The sequence below is a fragment of the Astatotilapia calliptera genome, chromosome 7 (genome assembly GCF_964374335.1).
Source record: "Astatotilapia calliptera chromosome 7, fAstCal68.1, whole genome shotgun sequence".
Taxonomy (NCBI): Eukaryota; Metazoa; Chordata; class Actinopteri; order Cichliformes; family Cichlidae; genus Astatotilapia; species Astatotilapia calliptera.
In genome coordinates this window covers 23,432,757-23,450,552 of record NC_137428.1, presented here as the reverse complement: position 1 = coordinate 23,450,552, position 17,796 = coordinate 23,432,757, and the positions used below count along the sequence as shown (strand labels likewise).

At 38.8% G+C, this 17,796-nt stretch overlaps 2 protein-coding genes across 3 annotated transcripts; one reads left to right on the top strand and one right to left on the bottom strand.

Moving 5' to 3' along the window:
* The first annotated feature begins 2,291 nt into the window (after window positions 1-2,291).
* Window positions 2,292-5,821, top strand: LOC113010158 (endoplasmic reticulum chaperone BiP-like). The gene is made up of 9 exons (XM_080304255.1): window positions 2,292-2,440; window positions 3,082-3,222; window positions 3,315-3,546; window positions 3,649-3,786; window positions 3,871-3,983; window positions 4,074-4,464; window positions 4,563-4,800; window positions 4,890-5,057; window positions 5,187-5,821. The coding sequence occupies exons 1-9, from the start codon at window positions 2,307-2,309 to the stop codon at window positions 5,747-5,749; spliced, it is 2,118 nt and encodes a 705-aa protein (XP_080160381.1). The 5' UTR covers window positions 2,292-2,306; the 3' UTR covers window positions 5,750-5,821.
* A 345-nt stretch (window positions 5,822-6,166) lies between these two features.
* On the bottom strand, window positions 6,167-11,307 carry rabepk (Rab9 effector protein with kelch motifs). 2 transcript variants are annotated; one of them, XM_080304256.1, is made up of 8 exons: window positions 10,944-11,307; window positions 10,718-10,772; window positions 10,468-10,622; window positions 10,025-10,180; window positions 9,659-9,823; window positions 6,864-7,013; window positions 6,583-6,732; window positions 6,167-6,478 (listed from the first exon to the last, which is right to left on the bottom strand). In XM_080304256.1, the coding sequence occupies exons 2-8, from the start codon at window positions 10,768-10,770 to the stop codon at window positions 6,255-6,257; spliced, it is 1,053 nt and encodes a 350-aa protein (XP_080160382.1). In that variant the 5' UTR covers window positions 10,771-10,772; window positions 10,944-11,307; the 3' UTR covers window positions 6,167-6,254. The 2 variants fall into 2 exon arrangements, with proteins under 2 accessions (XP_080160382.1, XP_026029493.2); XM_026173708.2 differs by having other exon boundaries at window positions 10,940-11,292.
* Between the last annotated feature and the right edge of the window lie 6,489 nt (window positions 11,308-17,796).

Here is a 17,796-nt window from a genome sequence, read left to right as displayed (position 1 = left end):
TGAACAATTATGCTGCATGTGTGTTGACATAGTGAATGAATATAGATCTTTGAATCCACCGCTACAATGATGTGATCACGTGTGGCTGGAGGGTGCCTGTCTTGTGTTTCAGGTTGGGACCAAGTAGAAGACACTGCAACAGATTTACACGAAAGTGATGGACAGAGAAAAAAATAATTACTGTCATATAAACATATTTTTCATATCATTTGTTCAAACTGAAACCAGAAAGGCATAATTTACAGCAGCAAAAAAACATAATTTCAGGGGCAATGCAGAGAATACATGCCCCTTGATATTTAAAATGTGTGCTTTTTGTCCCCCTTAATAAAAATATTAAAGAATCAGGTATCTTATTTTGAAAACTTAAACTTCTTGAAAGACATTTAAAGCTGTGTTTGGATGTTGGCTGTTTTCATTCTCTGTCAAGATGATCCCACACTGCTTGAATAATGTTGAGGTCCAGGCACTGGGGAAGCCAATCAATGACTGGTTGTGTTCCATTGTTTGTGTGCTTTAAATCCAGGTCTGCTTTTACTGCACTGGGGGTATACTGGGATCACTGTCATGCTGAAAATAAAGCCGTTGCCAATTAGATGCTTTCAACAAGGTGGATCAAAATCTGACTGTACCTTTCTGCGTTCAGAATTCCACCAGTTAAAAAAAAAAGAAGCTTCAATGCCACTGTCTGAAATGCTCCTCGAAAACATAACATAGTCTCCACTGTGTATTACAGGTGGCTGTGGGTTCTCTCTGTTGTAGCTCTGTCCTGTCCTTCTCTGTACATATCGATGAGGATTTACATCAAAGATTTCATTTTTTCATTAATCACTCCAACAGACCTGTTGCCACTGATTTTCAATCCAGTACCTGTGTTATTTGGTATACCTCAGCCTTTTCTCCCTGCTTCCCTTCTTTAAGAATGGCTTCTTGAGAGCCACCCCTCAACTTAGACCATTTCTGATGAGGCTTCAATAAACAGCAGATGGATCAGTTGAAAAGCTAGATGCATTTCTCAGGTCCTGTGTCAGGTGTTTGCTGGATTTTTTCCTGTTTCTTAAGGTCATGACTTTCAGGCAATATTCACCTGCGGTAGATTTTTAGGCCTGAAATTTTTTTTTATTTTGGTCCTCCACTTGTTCATCTTCTTCTGATATTTTATAAACAATCTACAAACCATGCAGACATATGCCAAGTTTTCACCTAATAGCTCTTTGGGTGCAAAAATGTCGGTGCAAAAATACAAATTTTGTCTGTCAAACTGTGATATATTTGGCATTTATGGTAGTTGTAGTAGGAACTGAAAAAAATTGGAACAAAAATTGTGTTTCTGCAACAGGCTGCCAGCAACAAAAAGCATAAAGATAGAATTATCTTATGGTTGTATGGCATAACAGACAGACAGACAGACAGGCAGATAGATAGATAGATAGATAGATAGATAGATAGATAGAAAGCGCAGTATTTACTTTTAAGGGAATAGTATTGTATTTTGTATTCTATTTGTTGAAATGTTTAGAAAAAATGGTTTAAATGTTTAGCGATAATTTATCAAGTGAAAAAAGTTAGTTTTTGTAAAAACATAATAGTTATTTAGAAACATTGTACATGTATGCCTATTGCTATATATTTAAACGATTATCATTTGTTACTGTAACATACTTAAGAAAGTCACGATAAAATGAATCAGTTATACTCAAAAAGTGTCCCACCTCAACATGTTCTTGGCAGTCTGAAAACCTATTATCATTTTAAATATCTCCATGTAGCATTATACCTCTGACTTTCAGATTAATCTTTTGAACTTGAAAGAGAGGTCAAAGGTTAAATTTGGTATGACATTTAAAATCTTTAGAGTCTAAGTTATAAGGCTTTTGGCAATTTTCCACCAATAGACCAATAGGTCATTAAGTTTACAATGAAGACCTGAGTGTATGCAAGGCCGATTTTAATGTGTTGTTAACATGAACTCACACTACACTCCTACGAAGGTTTATCAGATTTCTATCAAAAGTTTTAAGTGGGAGACTGACAAAAATATAACTGCCTTGGCGGAGGTAATTATACATTTATACATACATTCACTTATTTTTACATACTTGTGGCGTTACATTCACACACTCACACTTCGGCACAAACGGTGACGTCGCCTAAACCTGATATGTGCAAATCAGGTGCAGCCAGCGCGCTAGACGAAACCAATCAGCGCCTTCCACCAAACAGCAGCTCAACCAATAGCGAGCCTCAAAACCGGGAAAGCGTGACGACTTGTTTATGAAGGCTTCTATATATACACGATTTCACAGATGCAATTATGTGAAATAGACAAAATAGACACAGTTTGCTTCACAGTATTGGAACTTTTGGAGGTTATCGTTGCTTATACTGTTTTATTTTGTAAAAAAGACGCTATCAAGACCTCAACTACAAATTGGCGAAGGTAAGACTCGAACCGGCGGCTTCAAACTGGGATTCATGTTGGTGCGTCTAAACGGAGTGAGCTAAACTGACAACAGGGGCAAGTGCGTCACAGATTTATATATGAAGGTTAAAACGTCTATCATCAGCATGATCATTTTTTACATTTTCAACAATACTTTTTTTTTTTATCACGAAGTAGTCAGTGTTTAAGAAAAAGGAAAGAATAATATTTAAAAATGCCGAGTGACTTTGAAATATGTTTTATTTGTTGATTATTTTTTAATTACCACTTAGAATAAAATATTTTTTTGTTTTTAAATTGCCACTAAGAATAAAATGTGGTTGTTGTTGTTTTTTAAGAGGAGCTGGCCAAGAAGGTGGTAGGAATTGCAACCAATGTTACATCACAGTTTTGTCAAAATATTTTAAGTTGCCAAAACGGATTGGACTTATTATACTCTAGGTACAATAACGTAGTCAAAAATGTTTATAGTATTTATTATCTAAGACCAACTTCAAATCTGCTATGGTTCTGGAGCTCAGCAAATCACATCAGTACCATTAGCTGCTAGCTTCATGAACTCGGGAGGCTTAGTCCACTTATTGATTTCAAAGCCACGTTGATTTACGTTGTATTTATTTTCTGCATTTTCCTTGTAGATTGGAGAGCAAACAAACAAAGATGAAGCTGTTGTGGGTTGTGATGCTGTTAGTCGGCACAGTGTTTGCCGCCGACGATGATGATAAGAAGGACAACGTGGGGACTGTGGTTGGGATTGATCTGGGGACCACATACTCATGGTAACAAGTCACGTTAAAATCTTTAAATAGTGACATGATGCCACAGTGGAATAAAATGGCATTCAGACTAAATTCAAACTGTTTTCTTGCAGTGTTGGAGTGTTCAAGAATGGACGTGTGGAGATTATTGCCAATGACCAGGGAAACCGAATTACCCCCTCCTACGTGGCCTTCACCAGTGAAGGTGAGCGTCTGATCGGTGATGCTGCCAAGAATCAGCTGACCTCTAACCCTGAGAACACCATCTTTGATGCCAAGAGGCTCATTGGTCGCACATGGGGTGACTCGTCTGTGCAGCAGGACATCAAGTACTTCCCCTTCAAGGTGAGCTTGTAAACTGAAAGTAGAACTTGTAGTTGCTTGTTCTGTGGGTCATGTTTGAGCTAAATTGTTGTTAAATTAATATTGATATGTTTTCCTCTGAAGGTTACTGAGAAGAAGAGCAAGCCCCATATCCAGGTTGACATTGGTGGTGGTCAGATGAAGACCTTTGCTCCCGAGGAGGTCTCTGCTATGGTGCTGACTAAGATGAAGGAGACTGCTGAGGCTTACCTGGGCAAGAAGGTACAAAAAGTCAGAGACTGTAAAACAGGGAAAATTTTAATTAAATGGTGTATCATCAAATCTAACTTTATCCTTTTTCCTCAGGTCACACATGCTGTGGTCACTGTCCCCGCCTACTTCAACGATGCCCAGCGCCAGGCCACTAAGGATGCTGGTACCATTGCTGGTCTGAATGTTATGCGAATCATCAATGAGCCGTAAGCATCCAGTCAAAATGAATTTGCAATTTGAAACTCCAAAGAATATCTCTGCACTCCCTTCTAATAAACTCTCATTGTATTCTTTAGAACTGCTGCTGCTATTGCTTATGGCCTGGACAAGAAGGACGGAGAGAAGAACATTCTTGTGTTCGATCTGGGCGGTGGCACCTTTGATGTCTCTCTTCTGACCATTGACAACGGTGTTTTCGAAGTGGTGGCCACCAACGGTGACACTCATCTGGGAGGAGAGGACTTTGACCAGCGTGTCATGGAGCACTTCATCAAGCTGTACAAGAAAAAGACTGGCAAAGATGTGCGCAAAGACAACCGTGCTGTGCAGAAGCTGCGTCGCGAGGTCGAGAAGGCCAAGAGGGCGCTGTCTGCCCAGCACCAAGCCCGCATTGAGATCGAGTCTTTCTTTGAGGGAGAGGACTTCTCTGAGACCCTGACTCGTGCCAAGTTTGAGGAGCTGAACATGGTAAGATATTAATTTGGTTCTGAAAATATTGCGTATCAAACATTATGGGAGAAACTGTTGACCGAGCTTTTTTAACCTGTGTGTTCTTCAAAACCCAGGACCTGTTCCGTTCCACCATGAAGCCTGTACAGAAGGTGCTGGAAGATTCTGACTTGAAGAAGTCTGACATTGATGAGATTGTCCTGGTTGGAGGCTCCACCCGTATCCCCAAAATCCAGCAGCTGGTGAAGGAGTTTTTCAATGGCAAAGAGCCATCTAGAGGCATTAACCCTGATGAGGCTGTGGCATACGGAGCTGCTGTGCAGGCTGGCGTGCTTTCTGGAGAGGAGGACACTGGTGAGTCATCACTTTTAGAGATATTCTTTGAAACAGGGGTGAGCTTTCAAATGTGGTCCTGTTTACTAAACATTTTCCTTCACTTGCAGGTGATGTGGTTCTTCTGGATGTGTGCCCCCTGACCCTTGGTATTGAGACTGTTGGAGGAGTAATGACCAAGCTGATCCCCAGAAACACTGTGGTGCCCACCAAAAAAGCTCAGATCTTTTCTACAGCCTCTGATAACCAGCCTACTGTCACCATCAAAGTCTATGAAGGTAAGAGTTTGGATATTATTCTTTAAATTTCCCAAATAGTGTTTTTATACAGACTCCAATGACAAGAAACCCGTGACAGTGAAATAAATAAGTTCCACAAGTCTAATTGACTTTTTTTATTTCTCTTAGGTGAGCGTCCTTTGACCAAAGACAACCATCTCCTGGGTACCTTTGACCTGACTGGCATCCCCCCTGCTCCTCGCGGTGTACCGCAGATTGAAGTCACCTTTGAGATTGATGTCAACGGCATTCTGCGTGTCACTGCTGAGGACAAGGGCACAGGCAACAAGAACAAGATCACAATCACAAATGACCAGAACCGGCTAACGCCCGAGGACATCGAGCGCATGGTGAACGACGCAGAACGCTTTGCTGACGAAGATAAGAAGCTGAAGGAGAGGATCGACGCTCGCAATGAGCTGGAGAGCTACGCATACTCCCTGAAGAACCAGATCGGTGACAAGGAGAAGCTTGGTGGCAAGCTGTCAGATGACGATAAGGAGTCCATTGAGAAAGCAGTGGAGGAGAAGATTGAATGGTTGGAATCCCACCAAGATGCTGACCTGGATGAGTTCCAGGCCAAGAAGAAGGAGCTTGAGGAGGTGGTTCAGCCCATTATCACCAAGCTCTACGGTAGTGCAGGTGGTCCACCACCAGAGGGCAGTGAGCAAGATGAGAAGGATGAGTTGTAGGCAGGTCTGAAGTCTTGTCGCTCCTTGGCCCTCTGGCATGTTGGTGTACATATTGGACTGATGGGACTCAAATTGTGAGAGGAGTGGTCGGGAAGGGGCTGACAATAACAAGTGACCATACTGAATTTCCTGAAAGACTTTAAAACAAGTTTCAGTGTGTGAGACGTGTTCTCTTCGCTGGAAGGCGGAGATATTTGTCAGCCTGGATATGAGGCTTGTTGCTGCTGTTCTCAGGCAGTCCTGATGGGGAGGGATGTAGTTGGGTGGGTTTTTGAGGGTACACTGAATATAGTGTCTGTGGGATGAAGGGCTCTTTAAATTCACAGGTAGTGCAAAAGTTTATAGTTTTCTCATATATATATATATAATTTTAATTTGAAACTTGTTTAGATGTAAAACTGCAAATTCCAAAACTAATTTCATGTCGAAATATTTTATTGCAATATCATTTTTTTTCCTTTCAAGCTTTTTTTTTTTTTTAGTTTTTTTTTAGTTTTTTTTTTTTTTATTTGACAACAGTCACAATACAGTCATTATATATGGTACCCAGAGTATTCATGCCTCCAAATACAAATAACAGGTTTATTGGCTCAGGGGGTGCTGGTCCGTTGGCTTCCTCCTCTGGATTCCCATCATCACACACCGTCCAGGGAAATATACACATGGAGTGGTCAAGACGTTTTGGTGGCAGAGCTCCTTTGAATTTCATTAGGAGCCATCTACATTTGTCTGCAAGCAGAAAATATAAAAACAATCATACTTGGATGTTTGTAAACAACTAAAATACCGTATTTATATAGGGTTAAAAAAAAATTGGCTTAAAGACAGTGTACCAGTGTTAAATCTGTACATGGAGTTGCTTGCTCCATCTGCTGTCATCCCTCCAAAGATGTAGATATTTTTGCCCAGCACAACAGCTGAGTGGGCAGCTACTCCTGGTGGAATATCTCCTTTGGCCTGCACTTTCTCCCACTTCACGTTCCCTTTAAAGATAATTTAACAGATATTTTTATATCATCCCAGTGCAATGCAGTGATACTCTGAATATGTATGATGCATGTGTGTTGAAATACAAAGTGCTTCCTTTGTGAATCACAGATGTGGACAGTCTTACTTGAATCAAGAGAATACATATCGTTGTGGAATTTGTCTCCAGCCATGCCCCCATGAATGTAGATCTTTGAATCCACCGCTACAATGATGTGACCATGTCTGGCTGGAGGGTGCCTGCCTTGTGTTTCAGGTTGGGACCAAGTAGAAGAAACTGCAACAGATTTACACAGAAGAGATGGACGGAAAAAAGATTATTTTTATATAAGCATATACGCTTTTCATAGCAATTGTCAATAGTGAAACATGAAAGAAACAGGAGAATATGGATTTTCTTTTTGAAAATCTCAATCACAGACAGGAAATGCCTCGAACAGTGACATATCATATTTCCTCAGCACTTGATCTTTTTGTATCTACCAGTGAATGAATAATGAGTGTATACATTCTCTTAATTGTTTGCATCATATATCAATTATGTCTGTTATGTGTGTTTTTTTTTTTTTCTGTTTTTATAATCAGCATTGGGAAGGTTACTTCTAAAATGTATTCCACTACAGATTACAGAGTACATGCCCCAAAATGTATTTTTGTAACATATTCCATTACGTTACTCAATGAGAGTAACATATTTTTGAATACTTTGGATTACTTAATATATTATTATGGTTTTTACAACTACATGAATGTACTCTTGCTGTGTGATTTATTACTGAAGGCTACTCGCCATACCAATACCAACTACATTTTAGAATCTTAATATAAAATGAGTAACAGTAGGGTGGACATTAGGTAAGGCTGCAGTTTTTGCAGCGATCTCGTATAGAAAACTATTTCATGTGTATATAAAATAGGTCCCCGGCTCCGAACCATAGTAAAGGGAACTCTGGCTAATACGTCGGGTTCTGTGTCGGGCTCGTAGCCTGAAATCTAGCTATACTATATTTACATGCTTCCATCTCCAGTTTCTGCTCAGGGACAACTCATACTTTTCCACTCTCCTTTTTCTCCCTCCCTCGCTCACAGACACATAACGGGTATGGCAGTCCATTCTCCCTGCAGCACGGACTACACTGCCCATGAGGCTACATTCTTTAGGGCGATGCCTCTATCACTGCCTATTGCCTTCATATTAAATAATTTCTTGACCAATTTTTAAAAATATTTCTTCATGTCATTATGCGGGTCGCAAGTAGGGGTTACATAGTCCGCGAGATTGACACACAGGCATTAGAGCCTCTTAATGCGTGTTTTGTTTGGGTTTCCACTGGCGTGGAATTACCAAAAATAGAGAGGGCATAGCCTAACATATGAAACAGGAAAAGACCACCGTGTAATCCATTTGTTTCAACAAAGTAACTGTATTCTGAATACCACCCTTTTAAAGGGTAACTGTAATGGAATACAATTACTCATATTTTGTATTTTACATGCATAACGCCGGTACATGTATTCCGTTACTCCCCAACACTGTTTATAATATACATATAGAGCAGGGGGTCCCCAATCCCAGTCCACGAGGGCCGGTGTCCCTGCAGGTTTTAGATGTTTCCTTGATCCAACACAGCTGATTTAAATGGATAAATGACCTTCTCAACATGTCTTGAAGTTCTCCAGAGGCCTGGTAATGAACTGATCATGTGATTCAGGTGTGTTGACCCAGGGTGAGATCTAAAACCTGCAGGGACACCGGCCCTCGTGGACTGGGATTGGGGACCCCTGATATAGAGGTTTAGTCATGAGAGCATCTAAGACACCAAAAGTGATGAAAACCAAAGAATTATAATAATAAGACATTTTTAAAACAATTCAGTACCAGGTTTTCCATAATTTTCTCACATGATTCAGTAAAAATGAAATTTGACCTAAAAGCCATTCTAAGCTGTGGAATAGAAATGCTATTTGACCATATGGAGTCAAGGCTAAGTTTCAGCTAATTAAAAAGGTCTACAGCCAAAATGCTCCCAAAAGAAATAAAGAAACAAAATTTACTAAACTTCAAATCACTGAATCTAAAAAGCTGACGCTTAAAATTGTTGCTTGGCTCTAGTGTTAATGAACCTCTACTGCATCAAAATGTCTTTACTGAAAATAACTAAAATACATTTTGACCCCTGGAATTATTTTCAGATGGCCACCGTTCTTAATCCATTCTGGCGAAACTGCGCTCGCATGAATGAGAAATGTAAAATATATGAAATTCAACTATGAACTATGAAAGTTCAAATTTAATGACATTATCTCTATTTGATCTCGTGACTTTTACTCTGATTTCACATCTGATCTTCCTAGAGTAGCAAATACTTTGTAATGCTGTAAATTAAACGTACATATTTTTGAAGCATATGATAAAAAAAATCCCACTTTATTTTTTCATTGTCTTTTACACTATCAATTATTTTACACATTATTTTAAACTGCTGTCAGTGAAATGAATACAACCTTTGCATTTCATTTATTGGTGCCCTACTCTGTTAAATAATTTAACAGGTTTGATTGTGGAGACATCCACAGATAGATATGTAGCCCAGTGAATTGATATGTTTTCTAATATCCTCTCTTTATAGATTTTTTGTCCTTATTTTTAAAACATTATTATATAAAGCAACCATTGACGATTGAGAAAGCATAAGATTACTATTTATGATGAAAATTCAACTCAGCAATTTACATAGATGTCCAATACAAATAGATCAATCAATATCTTAGACACGGCACCCAATCAGCTATTTCAGTTTTCACATCAAAACCCGGAAGAAATAACAAAATTTCATCTCTGAAGCAGATTTCTTCTGAAATACTGTCAGGTGGTGTTATTGTAATGCACTGCGATAAGCAGCAGGTTTATCTGACACAAACCTGTATCAAACACATGAAGTTTGGAGTCAGAGACAGGTGCAGATCCTATTTCCCCACCAGAGAACACAAAAAGCCTGTCTCCAAGGCAGGCTGAGGTGGTGTGGTATGTCCTGGGACTCGCGGGTGTCCCATTTGTTTCTACAGTATTCCAGCGAGGGTTACTGTCTAGACACACACAGAATGGAAAAGATTTGTGGGTATTCAATATATCGTGTAATCTATTTATATGATCATGTATGGTTACAGACTACAAGTTTTCAAGGTTTTCACAGCCATGGTTTCACAGGTCAACAAGAAATCTGAGTGAAACCTTTCTCATCTGTGAAAATCCATCAGATTACTAGGTTAGGTTAAAATAGGATTTACCTGCCACCTGTACATTTTGGATACAGTTGCGATTTCCAGTCTGCTGCGCACCCCCAAACACCCACAGGCTCTGGGGGCAGCTCTCTGGTACAAAACTGCAGTGTTCATACCTTGCCTCCAAACCCTCCCACTCAGCAATGTCCCAGCCATGATTGTCTGGTCCATACAAAAACAAAAATGCAAAGAAAGTTATATAATATCAGTCTGATGGCTGATGATAACTTTAGCTTCTTGTCATAATTAAAAAAGACGTCCCATTAAAGCCTGTAAAACACAAGCCTGATAACTATATTATAAAATACAGAGGTATACTGAGGTCATAATACTGTAAAAGCTGGCTCTGGATATATATATATGTATATATTCAGAGCCAGCTTTTACAGTGTGTGTATATATATATATATATATATATATATATATATATATATATATATAATTTTTACCTAGATTTATGATGTGCGAATCTGAGAAACTGCCACTGGGATTGGCTCCTCCAATAATAAGGAGTCTCCCTTTTCCTCCATCTTCAGATGGAGTGAATATACAGGTGTGACCAACACTAACACCTGGAGCACTTCCCCTGGGTCTCAAAGAATACCTATTAGCAACAGAAAAATTTTAACCACAGGCTACATCCAATGTTATACTCTTTTTAAAATCACAAGTGCACTGAAAGTACTTCAACTCACTAACCATATTCCTTCTTCGGGTTTATGTTGAGGATCAAGGACTGGGAGAAACTCCATGTCTGTCAGAGATACATTAATATAAAGATTGTTTCCTCGTGTTTTGTATCCTCAGTGATGATGCTACAATCAAAGTTATAAGATACGAATAATACACTACGAGCTGGGATTAAAATAATGACTAACACTGACTGACTGTACTTGAGAGCCTCTGAAAAAGCATACATACCTACATTTTCTTACGAAATGTATCCACAATGTAAGCAATCCAAACAGGTCCCTTTTTATTGTTCTAAACACTTAGAGAAGAACTTCTTGTAAGCGACTGAGTTGGAAACACAATCAGCGTCCCCAGTCCGCATTTTGAGCACGAGAAGAGCTTCCTCTCCGCTAACCTGTCCTTCCGGGTGAAAAGAGGAGACTACCGTGGCTTTCCGTATATATTACGTGAAGTAATTTCCCCTTGGTCCCACTTTGTAGTGCACATACGTGAATTATGTTAATAAAGTTAAATAAAAAACTCGTAATTAGTTAACGTAAATACTTAACTACTAGCCAGAATGGGGCTCTACGTTGAAGTCTGTACGCATTTGTTTTACGTAGGTTACGTTATGTCATGCCTTCGTTCCAAACGTGGTTGCCATGGGATTGCCGAGGCGCATGCTCAGTTTACCAATCTCAATTAGCTACTCCTAAGTGCATATTTTATCATACCTAAAACATTAATGTTAATTCCTGGCATGGTTAACGTAGAAAAATGATTTTAAATACAAACTGCAAATTGTTTATTTATTTATTTATTTATTTATTTATTTATTTAACCCAAAGAGTTCTACTTCTCACTTCAAGCAAATAAGGTAGGCAGGCTAAGAGCATTTTCAAACTTAAATACAAGTAAAAGCATAAAATGTTTAATGGTATATTTGACATAGTAATGTGGCTGTGCAAATATTCTCAGGATACCAATATGTCTTATCTGGCTGGAACATAAAAGGTCCATCTCACTTTCTATAAAGTCTAGGCATAGAGTTACTGGGAGTCATAGTAGCGTTTTTTAACAATTATTATTAATTATTATTAAATAATTTCCTCCTATACGTTTAGTTTTACATCAACTTCACGAACACGGAATTGCTACATCATCCGATTTTTTCACTCAAAACTACGCTGTTTAAAAGGTCCAATGTTGCTGAGTGTCGGGTATCCAGTAAATAATTCATTATTAAGGTTAATCTTAAGTTACAAAATGAGTGCTCTGGGTTCATGTATGTGCTTGTGTGTGTGCACGCGCGCCTCAGTTCACAGTGTGTCACATTTTGTCGCCATCTGGTGGGAGATTACATTTACTGCAAAGCACTTGCTAAATGTGCTGCTGAAAGACAGAATTGTGGTTCTGTTGAATGGATCTTTAGAATAAAGTCAATAAGTCAGATATCTACAAACTGGAGCACAAACAGGAAGTCCTGAGGATGCAAAGCAGACCCTCACCCTTCCTCCAGTGAGACCAGACTGTACCACTGTAGTGCCTTTCTCACAACCCTGTTTCCGAAAAGCTCATTGTTATTTGGACATGAGTATGAACAAGAATAAGAAGATTAACTCTGTATACTGGCATTAACTGGCAATTCTGTCAGTCAAAGCAATAGTCGTGAAGGACAACCTCTTCCTGATGCCACTGCCTGTTTTTTCTTCATACCTGGGGGTATTGATCTTTTTTTGTATTTGCCGATTTTACTGTGTTTGAAACTTGAGATATAGATCTGTCTAAGAGGTTTTGGGGGAGTGAAACACAATTCTCCTGCAGTCATCTCTCCCACATGTGCAACTACCCAATTAAAGTCCTTATTCAATATTGGAGATGTTCAGCAATTAGAGCCACAAGTGTACCAGGAAACAATGAGAATTGTGTTATCTTGCGGTGTCAACTCCACTGAAAATCTCCAGTATTTAAATTGTTACGGAGGAGGTGAAGCGGTCAGAGCTGTTTGACGTTTTGCAAAGGATTTCACTGTCCTTCAAAATAAATGACTCTTTTGACAAATCATACAGGCATGTGATAGTGACTTTGGAGGCCAGTTCAAAGATCACTTCTCAATTGTTTCAGTTCACCTGATGGGACCTAGACAGAAAATGCAATTATGTTTTAGCAACCAGGTATTTTAAAACCTCAATAAAGAATTCTTGTTGGGATGGTACCTTAAAATTATAACTCTGGCTCTCCTGCATGATGCTGCAGTTCACAAACCAGTCTGAAGTCTTCACTATAATTAATTTTCTCTTAATTTTAATGAGCTGACATATGTGCTTTTTTAAGAGTTTGAAAGAAAGTATCAAAAGGTAAAGATGGGCGATGCTCAAGTTTGGTACGACTGTGTGCATGTGAGTGAATGTGGATGTGTATGTGTAACAAGTCCCAGTGTTTATTTTTTATGGTTCTCATTTTGAGCACCAGTTTTAACTACAATTTGAAATTTCAGCAATGAATTTGATTTGACCTCTTTCACACAATTTTAACCTAAATTTAAGCTGCAGGATGCAGGATGTTTGGCCACCAATAGAAGATAAATATTGCATGATCCACTGAGTCTTAATTTCTACTGTAACATTCAGATGTTAAGGTCAGAATTTGGCATAAAGAACATGAAAGCATGGATCCATCCTGCCTTATATCAACAGTTCCGGCTGCTGCAATTGTGTTGGGGGATATACCAAGCATTATTTAAATACCATTGCTGTCATCCAGGTTCATCCCTTCATGACCAAAGGCTGCTTCTAGGAGGTTAACATGCTGTGTCACAGAGCTTAGATCATTTAATTGGTTCCTTGATCATGACAATGATGTACTCAAATGGCCTCCACAGTCACCAATCCAGAAAGAGATACAAAAAATTAAGGTAGCTCTGAAGGCAAATTGAGCCCAACACTAGCAAGGTGTACCTTATGAACTGGCCAGTGAATTTATATTACCATATCTGAATTAAGCAAACAATTAAGATAAAATGGGTGTATTTTCAGCATGGTAATATTTAACTTATTCTTTTTTTCTTTTCTTGTTTTTCCATCAGTGATGTTTCTTCTAGTATGTTCATATAGAGCAAAACATCCACAGTGCATTTCATATTTTGCTCAGTAGGTTGTGCTATTGCATTTTGTTTGCTCTAATGTTCCATGAATTCAGTGGGAACAGCATAAAAAGCAACAAAGATTCATGTTATTCCACACACATACTTTTGGACAACATTTCTAAATAGTTTAGAATAGATTAAGATAAATATAGTAAAAGTATTAAAATCATTTTCATATGCCTATATTGAGGTTTCTTTCAGTTAAAATCAATGTGAGTGAATTTTATTGTACTTGCCCTGACTTAGTTTGTAGTGTTACGGTTACAATAGAAGCCATGAGAAAAAGTTAAGATAATAGGTCCACTCTTGATACTTTCTTATTACCTTAATAACTGAATGAATGAATGAATGAGCAGAAGTATGAACGCAAGAACATTCAAAAATCGAAAAGTAGAGACTCAAACGCTTGAAAGCTTTGGCATCTAAAACTCCTCAAACATATGTGTGCCCTATACAAAGACACATTAGTCGAACCTTTCTGAACATTTATCCCACACTTAGAAAGGGTACAGCAGATATTGTCATTCAGCGTAGCCTTTTTTAAATTCACTGAAAAAGGAAGGAAAATCTTTTAAAAGGACTGCTTCTTTCAAGTTTAGGGACATAATGGGAGATTGATTATATGTCCTTCTGGGTTTGTTTGTAGCCCAGAACTATGTGTACTCTTTGAAGCCCACTTTATTGGTTATTAATCATAATCTCAAAGAGCCTCTAGTTAAAAAGAGTGTAGGCCATGTCTCTGTTGTTGGCCTTTCCTATTAATAATTAAGTAGGAAAAAAAGCCATTCAGGCACAAGGTTAGACTGCTGTGTTGCGTGTTTAATGTTAGTCCACCATACAGTTCAGTAATGTGTCTGTGAGACGGACAGTGTAAAAACATGTAAAGTAGCAAAGTGAAATGTAAAAAGTTACGTGGAAATCTGCAGAGTTTGACAGAACAAGTACAAGAAAATGGTAACTACTTAACCTACAAAATCATAACATACCATAAGATACCATAAGTACCAAGCTCATAAAAGCACCTGAAATGAAAAAAAGGGTTCCCAGGGTTTCTAGGAAAAACAAGACCAGATGCAAGACAGGAACCTAGACTACAGTTAACAGAGTATAGTCTGTGTGTAGTACTGTGAGACCTATCATCCAAACACAGTTCAGATACTGCTGCTGGCTGATGCTTATCTACAGTTTGTTTTTTCAAGCAGTCTTGATCAGTGTTGATCTTCAGAATACCTGTTCAATCATAAATAAGTGAATGAGTAAAGTATTTCCATCATAATAATATTTAGATTATACTACAAATGGTTTCAAACTTGATATTTGAATTGACACTGCTTAGCCTTTGCAGTGAAATCACTGAACCGATCCTATTGAACATGTTCGTCATATTATTGCCTTTTTCTTTAATGGAGTTATGTGCCGAATAACAATATGGATCGCTGTGTGGTGTAGCTTATTCAAGAGTTTAACCTGTGCTCTAGTGCGGTCCATGGTGTGGGAGGGACTTGTGTGTGTGCGCGCGTGTCTGTGTGTCCTCTCAGTCTTGGATGGCACACACACACACACACACACACACACACACACACACACACACACACACACACACACACACACACACACACACACACACACACACACACACACCTTGTGCCAGTCCCAAACCCAGCAAAAATCTTAGATCAGGAAAGGCATCCAGCTTAAAATCTTTACCAAATCAGACGTATGGATCCATATGCTGTGGTGACCCCATGGAAAATAAGGGAACAATTGAAAGTACCTACTAAGCTGTAATTAGCTGGTGTCTGTGTGCTATGGATGCACCTTGCTAACTAACACATTGCATTGGTTGCACTGGGTGCATTTTAACATAAATGGTAAGTTTGTGTCTGTACTCTTTTTTTAATGTTTCTGTAATTAAGGCTTTTTTCGCTTCACATGATGATCTTTTGTGTCATTATTGCTTTTGTTTTTTTGATAGGCTTAATAGACTGTTACTTAGTGAAACAAGTTAGAAGACATGCTCTTCAGTCCGCCTCCAACAGGTGCTTAGCAGTCCCTGTGGCCGTCTGAGGATGTAGTCTTCTCCCTTTATGATTCAACAATGATAGAATTCACCTGCAGTCAAAAAACTGCACAGTCATCTGCTGTCTTCCAGGGCAAATTGAAAATTCTTCTCTTCAGGGAACTTGTCCCATTCTTGCCTGCTTATCACTCCGATCTTAATTAAGTCTCTCTCGCCTTTACCTTCTTCTTCCACTAGTACCTAATATTGCCTCTTCTTCACATTTCTCTGCTTTGTAGCTTTCTGTTGCACTTCCTGCACTTCCTGAGTGTCAGCCCTATGGGGACATAGGATTATTTGCTAGATCTAATCATTGGGTCACTGTGGCTTTGGAACACAACTTGAGGCATGTGATATTGGCCATCTAGGGACTAAAACTACTGCTGCACTCAGGTCATGGTACGTTAGGGCTTGCCACACAATGTTAGCTTGACAGACTGTAAAAAATATAAATTATTTCTCGGTTACTCTAGTTGAAACCCCATGGAAAGTACTAATATTTAACTTTAAAACTAGTTAAAATCCAAAAGTTTGTGCAAAACCAAAGTGCATCAGTGAAAATGTGCAAATTAGACTGTATTAGATGGAAGTAAAATCCTAAAAAAACAAACAAACCCAGCAATGGGCGAGAAAAAGCAGTAAAATTATGAGACAATAAAATATGACACGTTGGTACAACTGTTCTCCAGTGTGCTATTTTGGAGCACATATTGTGGAATAAAGCAGGATATACCGGAGAGGACTTGTATAACTTGTCTGTTTAAACATAGGCAGGGTAGAGTGGACTTTTGGGAGTTTGAATAGTCTATTATTTCTGTTGAAAGCTGCAAACACAGTGTGTATATTTTCGGTGTGAGAGACTGACATATGGATACCCATTCCCCCCACCCCTAAACAGGCCATTCCACAGTAGCATTATCTGACCATCTTTCCTTTCAGGGAAACGCAGTATGGGTTTCAGAGAAGTCCTTTGTTTTCCTTTCACTGTAACTGATAAGGACCCAAAAAAAGGGAAAAAGGGGGCTTTTTCTGGGTGGACAGAATAAGAGGAAAGGGAAAATGATCGTGACTTTTTAAAGTCCCGGGGAAGGGACAAGAGGCAGGAGAAAGAGATAACTGATATCATTTTTGTCAGCCTACATTAGCTTCTGAGTGCACGCTATCTTTCTGAGCATGCTGTGTGCACAATACTTGCTGATTTGTGCTCTAGGCGAGGGGAAATCCATTAACCAGATTCCGTTTTTTCGTCGGCTTTAAATAGAGCTCGATTTGGGTGCCTTCTTGGTGGGTGGTCTGCTTGGTAATCGGGATTAATTTGGAAAGTTCATCTCTCGGTTACTGGTACACTGCCACTGGGAAAGACGTCAAAACAATGTGCTAGAGCCATTGCTCTTGTGTCACATTTCACCCAAAGGTGTGTTAAGTCATGCTGCAAAAGTAATCTGGATTTTTGACATGCAAACACAACACTGGATTAGTTTTATCTGTTTGACAGTGCTCCCCTGGTGATTATTCAATCAGGGTATTAAAACATGTTTTTTGTCTTTCTGTTGTTTGCTCTAGAGGCGGCTGTCGTTTCTGTTCTGTTTCCTGTTAGCTCAAATTGATCACCACATTTCTCAAAGAAACAAAATAAATCTGCCATGTAGTTAATTTTAACCTTAGTGTGAAAAATATATTTAAGAAAAGATATATTTTACGTCAAAAAAATAAGTTCTGACCTTTTAAAAACTATATAAGCAAAATACTTTAACCTCGGGGAATGAAGAGATCGAATCTGGGCAGTCTTTTCATATCTTAACCTTGGCTCTCACTTTTCAATAACACTCTTGTATGTCAACATTTGCCAAATCCATCTGACAGCTGTCTAATACAGTGAATGTCACCCATATGTCTCCAAAT